The following is a 12517-nucleotide window of genomic DNA, read 5'->3' on the forward strand; positions in this document are numbered from 1 at the left end:
CTCTCTCTCTCTCGGTCTCGCTCTCTCTCTCTCGCTCTCTCTCACTCTCTCTCTCGATCTCTCTTGCTCTCTCTCACTCTCTCACTCTCTCTCTCTCTCTCTCTCGATCTCTCTTGCTCTCTCTCACTCTCTCACTCTCTCACTCTCTCACTCTCTCTCTCTCTCTCGCTCTCTCTCTCTCGCTCTCTCTCACTCTCTCTCTCGATCTCTCTTGCTCTCTCTCACTCTCTCGCTCTCTCTCGCTCTCTCTCTCGATCTCTCTTGCTCTCTCTCACTCTCTCACTCTCTCTCTCTCTCTCTCTCGATCTCTCTTGCTCTCTCTCACTCTCTCACTCTCTCTCTCTCTCTCTCTCTCTCTCTCTCAGGCACCAGAGGAACGGTGCCGTGATCGCCCGCTGCAGTCAGCCCGAGATCAGTTGGTGGGGTTGGAGAAACACTGAGGATGAATATTTGGTTACATCCATCGCTAAAGCCTGTCTGTTAGACCCGGGTCCCCGGGGCCCCGGGCCCTCTGCAACCTGCCGAACCCGCAGGGACGGGCCCGACAACTCTGACAGCGACTTCGGTGAGTGGGGTCCACTCCAAATTCTCAGGGGTCTGGGATCATACGCGACTGATTTGTTTGAAAGAAAAGAAAAAAAAAAACAGCAAATGATGTTTACTGAGAGAGTGCTTAACTGATTTCCTAAAGACTGTCCCAAATACCAATCTCAGACAAACACAGCATGCATCTATTTATTTAGTTAGTTTGTTACTTAGTTCATTAGTAAGGTAGGTTGTACGTCAGACAATTAATTTTTTTTAGTCTGTCTTTATGAGTTAGTACATAAACACAACATTCCATAAACACTCTGATGTGCTCTGTCTGGGGGAAAAAAAAAAAAGTCACTTAATTGAATACAATGTACTCAAGTGAACTTGATGTCCAAATAGTCACTGTTTGCCAGTAATTCTATGTAATTAACAGGTCAAAGGCATTTTTAAAGACAATGGGCAAATTGCGAGCTTGGATTTCAGGCCTGAACAGAGATCAAACTCAAAAGAGAAGCTATCTCTTTAGTGCTGTGTCCATCTCCCTCATTTCCCACAGACCGGACATTCCTCTCCGGATATACCGCAGGCTACACACACCAATTACATTCACAAAACCTGCTCTATCTTTCAGACAGTCACTATAGTGATGAATGCTTACGCAGCTAAATATAACTACTGGGGACCAAGCCAGTTTTAATTAATCTGCAGTGTCTCTTACTTTCTCACACACACACACACACACACACACACACACACAGCGTAAACATGTGTACTAACCTGCACAATGAAGAATGCACAGTGCTCGCGCATAAACTCACATAAACTCTCATTCTCTCTCTCTCTCTCTCTCTCTCTCTCTCTCTCTCTCTCTTTCTCTCTCTCTCTCTCTCTCTCTCTCTCTCTCTCTCTCACACACACACACACACAGACACACACACACAGAGAGAGAAAGGGGTCTCCACTTTTAGATCAGTGGATGAATGATGTCCTATTAGAACCGGACGCATATAGACAAAAAGGCAATGGCTCATTTCTTTGGTTCTTTGTTTTCATAGCTGCCAAGAGTACAGGATTTCTCCCTCTCTCTCTCTCTCTCTCTCTGTCTCTCTCTCTGTCTCTGTCTCTCTCTCTCTCTGTCTGTCTCTCTCTCTCTCTCTCTCCTCTCTCTCTGTCTCTCTCTGTCTCTCTCTCTCTCTGTCTGTCTCTCTCTCTCTCTGTCTCTGTCTCTCTCTCTCTCTGTCTGTCTCTCTCTCTCTCTCTCTGTCTCTGTCTCTGTCTCTGTCTCTGTCTCTGTCTCTCTCTCTCCCTCTCTCTCTCTCTCTCTTCTCTATCCTCTCTGTCTCTCTCTCACTCACACACAATCTCTCATTGATGTGAATGAGGATGGAGACTTTGTAAAGTTGGCTGCAGTCTACAGACTAACTTCCACAGTGTTGATCCAAATAGCTGAGCACCAGATTGTGTTCTTCTGAACTGGGCTCCAGAGCTCACGTGGAGTGAAGGAATGAATGAAGGAATGAATGAGTGTAAGGTCTAATTGGAATGAGGCGAGGTGGAAATGAAAGATAACAACCAGAAGAAAAAGCCTCTATGTGAACAACTCCAAAACATTCTCTTAAAAAAAAAAAAAAAAAAAGGACAAACTGGAGTTGACTTTGAGTTCTCTCTTTTCAAAATCCCACCAGTGAGTTTTCCACTGGAAAGGATAAGTACACGTTCTATTCTTTGGAAATTCTAAAAAGTTGGGCGCCAGTTCGGAAATATGAATCAACGTTTTTTTTTTTTTTTAAATCACCAAACATCTGTTTGCCAAGCACTGAAAGTGAAAAAGTGAGAATTTACGACTTCTTGAAGGCAACTCCAAAGTCAAAACCGATTCTGCAATGCAGGAACCACCGTTTGAGTTCATGATTAGCCAACATCCATATTCCTTTTACACCCCCCCTCCCTCCCCCTAGTTACTTTAACTTGTTTTACCTGTCACAGTATCTTTTTAAACATAAATTTACACACAAATTAAGATATATATTTGTCTTTTGCTGTGTGAGACGGATCTCAGAGATAGGGTTTTGTAGACTTTGATTTGGCTGGATCATTTTAAACACTTAAGTTAATGAGCATCTAGGAATACGGCACCGTGGCGATGTATCTGCATCGTCATGGCGCCAGGATCCACTGCAGTGGAGATGTTATTGATTTTCCTACATGGGAAGGCTGAGCTAGCAACATTTATCAACCTGCTAATGCTGTTTTCTCTCTCTCTCTCTCTCTCTCTCTCTCTCTCTCTCCCTCTCTCTCTTTTCAGACTCTTCTCTGACGGGGTGCCCAGGTTCAGATGCCAACACTGCAGCACAGAAGCTGCTGATCCTCGATGCCCGTTCTTACACGGCGGCCGTGGCCAACCGCGCCAAGGGAGGAGGCTGTGAATGTGAGGGTGAGTGTCTGCACTGGCTCCACCCTCCCTCAGGCAGGATGATCCTCCGTCAGGGTGTAGAAACCCGAGGGGATCCCTCTGTGTGGTATGGATCTCCCTGGATCTTCTCTGAAGGGCTTTGCGATTCTTGACAGTTTGAGTGAATCTAGTGTTTCTATACTTGCTTTCTTTGTTCAGTAGGTCAGTTGTTTTGTTTTGTTTTTTTTAAGTTTTCACATTATTTGAGGCACACATACACACAAACACGTCCAGCCTACATGGACATGATAAAGTGGTGACAGTATGTATAATCTTCACTGTTTAAGTAATTGTCTGTGTGTGTGCGCGTGTGTATGTTTTAACAGAGTACTATCCTAACTGTGAGGTGATGTTTATGGGTATGGCCAATATCCACTCCATCAGAAACAGTTTCCAGTCCCTTAGGGCTGTGTGCAGCCAGATCCCAGACCCTGGCAAGTAAGTCTGTCCACCTTACACACAGACACAGACACACACACACACACACTCTTTATCTCTCTCTCTCTCTCTCTGTCTTTCTCCCTCTCTCTGTCAGTGCAAGTATGTGCACATGCACCTCTGTTGAGGTCAGTATTTCTGCCTGTGGAGTGAATGACAACAGCAACTTAAAAAACAAAACAAACAAACAAAAAAAACCCCAGAATGTTTTTAGCACTCAGCTCCGTGCACAGTGTGGTATCTGCATAGCTGACCAGGTCAGAAATAGAGTCACGTTACCAGAATATCAGGTCTTAAAATGATCTGTGTCATGAGACACTGTGTAGAAAGGCCTTCTGAACTGTCACGGTTACTCTGGGTCACACACACTTATTTATTATTAGGTTTCTCTTCTTTATATCTTAAGGTGTGTATGCATTTTATTTCCTTGACTCATTTTAAAGCTGTAACTGTAATTTTATAAAACGTTATCAACTGTATAAACCACAGGTACAGTATAAATGCAATGAAAAGAAATATAATACTTTTTTTTTGAAGAACTTGAATAATCAAAACACATGAATCCGTGCTATATATGAGTCAAAGTTAGAGGTGTAGAGTTTTGATCCTGATTCTGACTGGATACCCTGTTCCGTCACTCCTAGTTGGCTGTCTGCGCTGGAGAGCACCCGTTGGTTGCAGCACCTGTCCGTCATGCTTAAGGCGGCCACTCTGGTGAGCTCTGCGGTGGAGAGGGAGGGTCGTCCAGTGCTGGTCCACTGCTCAGATGGCTGGGACAGAACCCCTCAGATAGTGGCTCTGGCCAAAATTCTCCTGGACCCCTTCTACAGAACAATAGAGGTAAAAACATAGACTCCACAGCCTATATCAGATATAGTTTCTGATAGAGAAACATTTAAAATTAACAATTAAAGAAATTAAACAATTAAATACAAAACTTTCACTAAAACTGTTGTCTGGTCTCTCTTTGAGGAAGTTGAATCTGTTGTAACTTAACCTGACAGAAACTTCTAGTCAAAGAGACAGTGTGTTTAGAGACCTCGAAACCATTAAGTCTTTAAGCAGAGCCTCATTTTTCATATTTCTGACCTTCTGTGTTCATCCCTCAGGGTTTTCAGGTGCTGGTGGAGACTGAGTGGTTGGATTACGGTCATAAGTTTGCTGACCGTTGCGGTCACCAGGAGAATGGAGACGACATGAGTGAGCAGTGTCCTGTTTTCCTGCAGTGGCTAGACTGCGTCCACCAGCTCCTCAAACAGTTCCCCTGCCTGTTTGAGTTCAATGAAGCGTTCCTGGTATGGAGAACATCTTGCTTTGTTTATCTGTTCAGATCTACGCCTTCATCTGTTTATCACCTTTGCCTTTATACCGTCTGTCTGTCCTTTCTAATTCTTCATATTTTTGTTAATTCTCTCATCTAAGCAAGCTTTCATCAGTTTGTCTATCCATCGATTCACCCATGCGTCTCTCTGGACAGCTGTCCATCCATCCATCCATCTAGCTATCCATCCACGCATCATCCATCCATGCATCCATTCATCTATGGATTTGTCAGTTCAGCTATATTCATAACTGACAAATTTAGCAATCAGTCATTCCTGCCATCCATCCATCCATCCATCCATCCATCCACTAGTCCAATTGATATTCTCACTTACATCTATCTGTGCACATCTATGTGTTCGGCACTGTGTATGGAATAGTGGAGGTGAAATCTGTTGTGTAATTCTTGAATCGTTTGAATTATGTAAACATACACTTTGCAGGTTTTTTTTTTTTTATGTCCAGGTTCCTGTGGTAATATAATCCTTGGTGTTTCTGTTGAAGAGTGATGTTGTGTGTGTTCGTAGGTGAAGCTGGTGCAGCACACGTACTCCTGTCTGTACGGAACCTTCCTCTGTAATAACGCTCGTGAGAGAGAGGCCCGAAACATCTACAAACGCACGTGCTCGGTCTGGTCCCTGCTACGCACCGGAAACAAGAACTTCCAGAACTTTCTCTATATCCCCAGCCATGATATGGTAATCACTGCGGCTTTATTTGCAAACATGCGCTCGTACCTTGATTGGTCAAGTCGAATCGTTCCTAATGAAAATGTGTCTTTCTTTTTTTTTTTTTCTTCCCTTGCTGATTTGATTTAATACTTTTAATGCTTTCCTGCAAAATAGATAGTTCTCTCATCACCATCACCATTTGGTTTGAAAGGTTGACAACAGACTTTCTGTTATCCTTTAATCCAGCTATGCAGTATGCTTACTGAGGTGTTACTGGGAATGTTTAATAAGAGAGTAACTCAGCCGAGAGACTTTCAGATCAGTGGCACCAGATAATACATAGGTCACAGCTCCATAATCTCAAATCCACATTTTTACCTGACACTTGACTGACACATTGAGAAATTCTGAGAGTAAAGGTTCTTTTTTGGAGTCCTACCCGTTGTGTGTTTTTGGACAGGACTAGAGTATGTCTGGACTTTGACTAGAATGCGTTAACCTTTGACCTTTGACCTCTGCCCACCCCATCCCTGTGGGTGACAGGTCCTGCAGCCAGTCTGCCACACCCGTGCACTCCAGCTGTGGACGGCCGTCTACCTGCCCACCTCCTCCCCCTGCACAGCGGCAGAGGACAACATGGACATCTACCTGAGTCCCTCTGCTCAAGGGGAAGAGCTTACCTTACGCTCACTCGATAGGTCAGCATCTCTGTCAATCAAACTGTCAACAAGCCCCCAAACCTTATCAAGTGTTTTGTTTCATCTCTGTGTTGATCAGTTCTGTCACAGCGGATTTGTCTCTCTGCCCATCAGTCCTTTTAATAGATGCTTCTTTCGCCAAGTGTTCATTGCCTGAAAGATAACCTCTGTGAAGACAGGTGATTGACACAGAGATGATTCAGTCTTTCTACAGCTCTGCCCCCTCCAGTTATTTCACTCAGATGGTTTGGCTTGGCTTTACATAGCCGCCGAGAGAAAGGCCTGTTATCCAACTGAAGTTGCTCAAATTGTAGTAACAGTCATCCTACCTACTTATTTGTAATGGATAATGTATTGATTAACTGTAAAAACTGTAGAATCCCAAGGGTCAATTCTGGAGATGTCGACAGATGTGGAGACAGTGACAGTTAACAGACATGGAGTGTAGGTTAAGAACACTGAGAGAAGGTAGCAGAGTTATGGCTATTTCAGATTTGACCAATAGCATTTTACCACGCAGGCTTCCGAAGACGCGATCCATGGACAACCTTGTTTCGGCGTGTGAGAATGGGATGCCCCTCACCCGCACCTCAAGTGACCCCAACCTTAACAAACACTGCCAGGAAGGACGGACATCCCTGGAGCCAATCACAGGCCAGGGAGGAAGCTTGATGGACAGCCCCGAGGACACATCCGACACTGGATTGGGTAGCGAGGATCCAGAGGTGGAGACATGCGAAGAAACCCCACCTTCAACACCTCCAGAACCCAACGAGGCAGGTGGCGTGGATGCAGGGACGGAACCTTGCCTGACCACGCAACCCATGCCTACTCTGCCTCATCCCCTCATGTTGGACCAGGCTCTGTCCACAACTCAGCCCCTGCCAATGTTACATCATGCTCTGCTCCAAAACACTAACCCTCCACACCCTCCCTTACAGCAGGAGGTGCTTTCCCAAACCGAAAACAGCACCTCTTCCCCTACTACGGATGCAGGCGCGTTTGCGCAGCCGGTCTGCAACGGATTGCCGACCCCAACGGACAAAACGCTCTTGGCAACGGCCGCCGCTGTGGAGCTGCTGTCAATCAAACAGATGCCCTCCGTCACTCCGTTGGAGGATTCTACCGAGACCCTGACGGAGCACACGGAGCCCACCGGCCAACCTGAGGTGCAGCCGACCCTGTCAGCGAGTGCGAGCGGTTCCCAAGATCCTACACCCCAAACCCAGGCCCAGGCCCAAGTTCCGGTGGCGAAAAGGACTGAATCCAGTACGAGATGTGGGGACCTGGTGCCGCTAAAGGATCGCGCGGTCGCTGTAGCGACGGCGCCCCCTGGCGAGTGCGCGTGCGCGGTGCGTCGGCTCATGCCTCAGACCCAGCTGAGCGACTTCGGCCTGTTGGGATCGCAATGGGATAGCGTTCAGGGCCTGGTCCAGTCCGCGTGCGGGGGCGCCCTGCAGCACGGCGGCTACCAGGGCAAGCGACTGGCCGGAAAACTCTTCCGCGCCCAGGGAGTCGGCGGCTCTAACGGGGGCGGGCACTGTTGCCGAAGAGACGCCGTGCGGACTCCCGGTAGCCCCGTCCACCTGGGCTGGCTGTCAGCGATGAAGAGCACGGCTCTTTACTCTTCCTCGTCGTACGGCCCTTCGTTCCGGCAACTTCTGCCGGGTGCGCACTCCTCCCCCTCGTCGGGGGGTTCCCCGCCGCCCTGGCAGGTGCAGGCGTACCAGGACGATGACGGTTTGCCCGTTGCGGTGGATGCGGTCCAGCAGAGGTTGAGACAGATTGAGGCGAGTTATAAGCAGGAGGTGGAACTGCTGAGGATGCAGGTCAGACAGCTCCAGATGAGACTGGAGAGTAAACAGTACCGTTCACCTCCATCAGAGCCTGACGTAGATTACGAGGACGACATAGTGAGTGTAGATTTTGTTTGTTTTGTCTCTCTCTCTCTCTCTCTCTCTCTCTCAGCCTCTCTCTGCCTGCCTTGGGTCTTGGGAGTTTCCTCTGTCTATGTTTCGGTATTTTAATGTCTGAGTGTAATGTGCAGTTGGAGACCTTCTAACTGTGCTTAATCAATCTTTTTGGATTTGTTTATTGTTTAGCAGTTAGCAGGTAATTCTGCGACACTCTGAAAATTGAGTTGTCTGTTTGTATTTGATGGCTAAACTGATCTTGTGTGTGTGTTTCTTCTGCTCCTCCATAGACGTGTCTGAGGGAGTCTGATGGCAGCGATGAGGAAGACTCCCTCTCCGATCACAGTGAGGATCGTTTCAGTGCCGGCAGCTGGGACAGAGTGGAGAGAAAAGACACAGAGGTTAGCAGCGCTCTCTCTCTCTCTCCCCCTCTCTCTCTTTCTCCCCCTCTCTCTCTCCCTCTCTCTCTCTCTCTCCCTCTCTCTCACACACTCTCTCTCTCTTTCCCTCCCTCTCTCTCACACACTCTCTCTCCCCCACACTCGCGCGCTCTCTCTCCCTCCCTCTCTCTCTCCCTCTCTCTCTCTCACACACACTCTCTCTCTCTCTCACTATCCCTTCTACTTCCTGTCTTTCTTACCATCTCTCTCTCATACTCCCGAGCTTCCTCAGTTTCTCCCTTGCTCTCTTTTGTCTAACATTTTCTTTCTCTCTCTCTCTCTTTCTCTCAGGTGACCAGATGGGTGCCTGATCATATGGCCTCTCATTGTTTTAACTGTGACTGTGAGTTCTGGATTGCCAAGAGACGCCATCACTGCAGGTGAACCAGTATGGTCTATATTCTCAGTATACATTCCTTAGGATTATGATTCTCTGGCCATTTCAATAAGTTGTTGAATACTGCACAAGGAATTTCTGTTATGCATCAGTATGATAATATTGTAGTGAATAATCTAACGTCCTGAGTAGAGAACCACGGCCAAAAAAGCACTTTTATTGCTTTACAAGACTTTTATTTTGCTGTTTTCTTGCCCTAAATCATTATCATTTCACCTGCATGTGTTTTTCAAGCAATTTTAAGCACTGAATCAGCTCATTGATCATCTCCCCCCCCCTCTCTCTCTCTCTCTCCCTCCCTCTCTCTCTCTCTCTCTCTCTCTCTGTAGGAACTGTGGTAATGTGTTTTGTAAAGACTGCTGCCACCTGAAGCTGCCCATCCCAGATCAGCAGCTCTACGACCCCGTGCTGGTGTGTAACTCCTGCCACGACCTCCTGCTGGAGAGCCGTACGCGTGAACTCCGCAGTCAGCAGCTGAAGAAGCCCATCGCCACCGCCTCCAGCTGAGGAGCAGCCTCTCGTCCGTCTGTCCGTCCGTCCAGAGCCCGCAGCTGGCCCTCTTAAGAGCCCCCCCCCCCCATCCCGAGGGAAAGGAAGGCCTGACAACTGTGGCAGATGAGCTGTGTCAAACCCCCAAACCCCCCCCCCCTCCCCTTTGCCCCCTCCGCCCCTCAGAAAAACATGCTCGTTAGTGAAAAGGAGGAAAATTAGGAAAACTCATAGGTCATTGAAAGCGAAGTCTGAAGAGGGGGGGGGAATTCTGAGACGGGACTGTTGGAAGGAGAGGGTGGTGTCATTGGTGGAGGAGAGGAGAGAAGAGAAGTAGTGGTGGAGGTCGTCTGGAGTGGTGAAAGTCTGTGATGTGTCGAAGACTTTGCCTGTCTGGGTGGTACCAGCGTCCTGCTGGTCCTCGGTCTTGTCCACCAGATGGCGCTGTGTTTTAAAACAAAGCCCCTGCACTCCAGTTACTGACACTGAAAATGGGGCAAAAACAACAACAACAACAACTGAAATCTTCAAAAAAAAAAAAAAGAAACTGCACCTGTTCCCTTCAACCCTGTGTATCATCGTCATTCAAAAGATCTAACACACACACACACACACACACACACATACACACACACACACACACTTCAGAGGACAATCTTAATCCTCCCCGCGCCCTTGTGAAGCCAGAGACATTAAAGCCTTGTCCTTGTTCCTTCGGAGGCTTACTATTTAACAAAAAAAAAAAAAGAAAAAAAAGAAAATGCTGCTACAATATTTAAACAACAACAACAAAAAAAAAGTCTAATTTTGTATTCTTATTATTTTGTGCACTATAAGCTGTTTTGAGGTATAAAAAAGAAATTTTTTTTGAGACCAAACCCAAGCGAAAGGGAGAAAACCTGCTGTTTACTTGCTGTTGTCTTTTTTTCGTGGACCGTGCGAAGCTTGACTGTGAATGTGTGTGGTTTTGGGGGGGGGGAGGGGAGGGACAGTGGGGTTAGCTGAAAAGGCTGATTTTTTTCAGTACTGTTTCTGTGCGTTTGGTCGGTTGTGTGCTCGTCCGTTTCTGCACTGTGCGTTTATTATAATTATTATTATTATTATTATTATTTTTTAATGTGTTTCTGGAAAAAGAAATGAATAAAAACAGCTAGGCAACGGTAATATGTTATTTGTCACAAGGGGGCGCTAAAGCAAGACGGTAGCCATGTCGTTGATGTTCCTTCTTTTGAGAATTCTGTTAAGGACAAGTCTATCTACATGGCAGTTGACTGACTCTTTCTGGAGTGGGTGTTTTTTTTTTTTTCTTTTTTCTTTGAAGAAAACACATAGCAAAGAAACAAAAAACAAAAGCCTTGTAAAGTGTCATTGCACTGTGTTAACATGACAATGCCCCCCCCTTCCCTTCCTTTTCTCTTCTCATTGTGAAATCCCCACAGATATCTCTTATGCAGTACGACTGCTAAACGACTGACCTTGTGAAGCTTGAATTTTTGATTATTTTCAAATGTTTAAAAAAGGCATATCAGATTCATTTAAGTGTAAAGTCCAATCTTATTGCGCACCTGGTCTATGTGACTTTTAGGCCTGTAATTTTGGGCGTTTACTTAAAAAAAAAAAAAAAAAAAAAATCAATCTCCTGATCCTATTGGGCTTGTGCACTTTGTGCAAACTCTACCCTCTGTTGGTCTGAATTGGAATAACAACTAGAAATTGTCCTACAGGGAGAATGAATTATGATCATTTAAAGAGAGGTGAACTTTGGTCTGATTCTCCAAATGGCATAATTCTCTAAATATTACACTATGGCATTACATACTCCAAATGCAAATTATATTATTCTTCTTTTATATTAGTGTGTTCAAGGGATTGTGGTATGTTGAATGTTGAATGCTGTTCGTTAAAAAGAAAATAGTGCCATCGTTTCTCTCTCTCTCTCTCTCTCTCTCTTTTTTTTTCAGAAGAACGCCTTTTTTCCTTATGAATCACACCACTTTACTCATCTATAACAATTAACATGTCATAATGGTACAAATAGCTAGCTTCTTAACAACGAGAAAATAATTTCTAAATGATTTTTTTTTTAAAAGTCCATCGGTGGGAATTTTCCGGAGGATGGGACTGTGAAGCAAAAGACAAGATGAGTTAGTGAACCGGTGTGGTTCGGCATCGCTGGCTAAAGATTTGTCGTTCTCTTGGTGTTAATGAAGGAACATTTTGGTTCATAAACAATAAAAACTGATTCGAGAAGTGTAATATATAGTTATCTGATCTGTACTAGTGGCTGAAATTTGTCACTTAGTGAGTACTTGTCGTAAAGAAATGCACTGTACACGTTAAATCCCATGGGTTAATAAAATGATATCTATATCAGCAGCACCCGTCTAGCAGGATTTTATTTTACGCCGATTTGATGTGGTTTGATGAGATATTTGCCTTATATAGATTGTCATTACTTCCATACCCTGTTTATACAGAACATGACTCACTTTATTTCAACAAAAGTGTTATGCTTTACTGCTGGTGTTTGGTAAATTAGCGTTGCTTCATTATAAACTATTTGACTTCATAAAACCGTTGACGTGGACCCATAATGATGAATAGGAAAAACAATATAATTCCAACAGTCATTAAGAGTTCTTAACATTCACCCTCAGAGTCTGAATAGAGATGAAAATGATTAAAATAATCGCTTTGCATCAGTATGAAAACAGATTCATAAAAAATTAACTGTAGCACACCCATTAAAGCAATTTCCACATGAGGAAAAAACAACACGTACGTTAAAGAGCATGAAGTACATAACATTAAGACAAACAAATTATTTCCGCTGTCTTGCTGTTCTAACCTTCAACGAAATAAAGAATAACAAAACAAGACCGCAGTTTGGCTGTTTCATTAACTATTTTCCCAGTCAGCCACCGTTTCTCCCCAAGGCACATAAACAGTTCATGTGATGACCTTACACTTCGGCAGTCCCTGACCAAGGTGCTGAAACGCTCGCTCGTCTTCAAAAATTGCCTAGCCTAATATACTCGACGTCAGAACAAACATACTGAATGCGGAAATAAAAAAAAACTTGAGAGACAGATATCAAAAATGTGTGCCTAGTCACATACAACACTCAGATATATGCTGCAATGAATTTTACATCTTCCAGAC

At 45.1% G+C, this 12517-nt stretch overlaps 1 protein-coding gene across 1 annotated transcript in view; it reads left to right on the top strand.

Moving 5' to 3' along the window:
* Positions 1-10552, top strand: part of mtmr4 (myotubularin related protein 4) — a 55206-nt gene extending 44654 nt beyond the window's left edge. Inside the window, exons 9-19 of the mRNA XM_030792887.1 lie at positions 366-565; positions 2840-2968; positions 3313-3424; positions 4069-4264; positions 4534-4719; positions 5275-5445; positions 5962-6116; positions 6637-8029; positions 8320-8430; positions 8761-8849; positions 9196-10552. Coding sequence (XP_030648747.1) covers positions 366-565; positions 2840-2968; positions 3313-3424; positions 4069-4264; positions 4534-4719; positions 5275-5445; positions 5962-6116; positions 6637-8029; positions 8320-8430; positions 8761-8849; positions 9196-9373 — 2920 coding nt within the window. The 3' untranslated portion in view covers positions 9374-10552. The remainder of the gene's footprint in view (positions 1-365; positions 566-2839; positions 2969-3312; positions 3425-4068; positions 4265-4533; positions 4720-5274; positions 5446-5961; positions 6117-6636; positions 8030-8319; positions 8431-8760; positions 8850-9195) is intronic.
* Positions 10553-12517: the final 1965 nt, after the last annotated feature.

The sequence above is a fragment of the Chanos chanos genome, chromosome 15 (assembly GCF_902362185.1).
Source record: "Chanos chanos chromosome 15, fChaCha1.1, whole genome shotgun sequence".
Taxonomy (NCBI): Eukaryota; Metazoa; Chordata; class Actinopteri; order Gonorynchiformes; family Chanidae; genus Chanos; species Chanos chanos.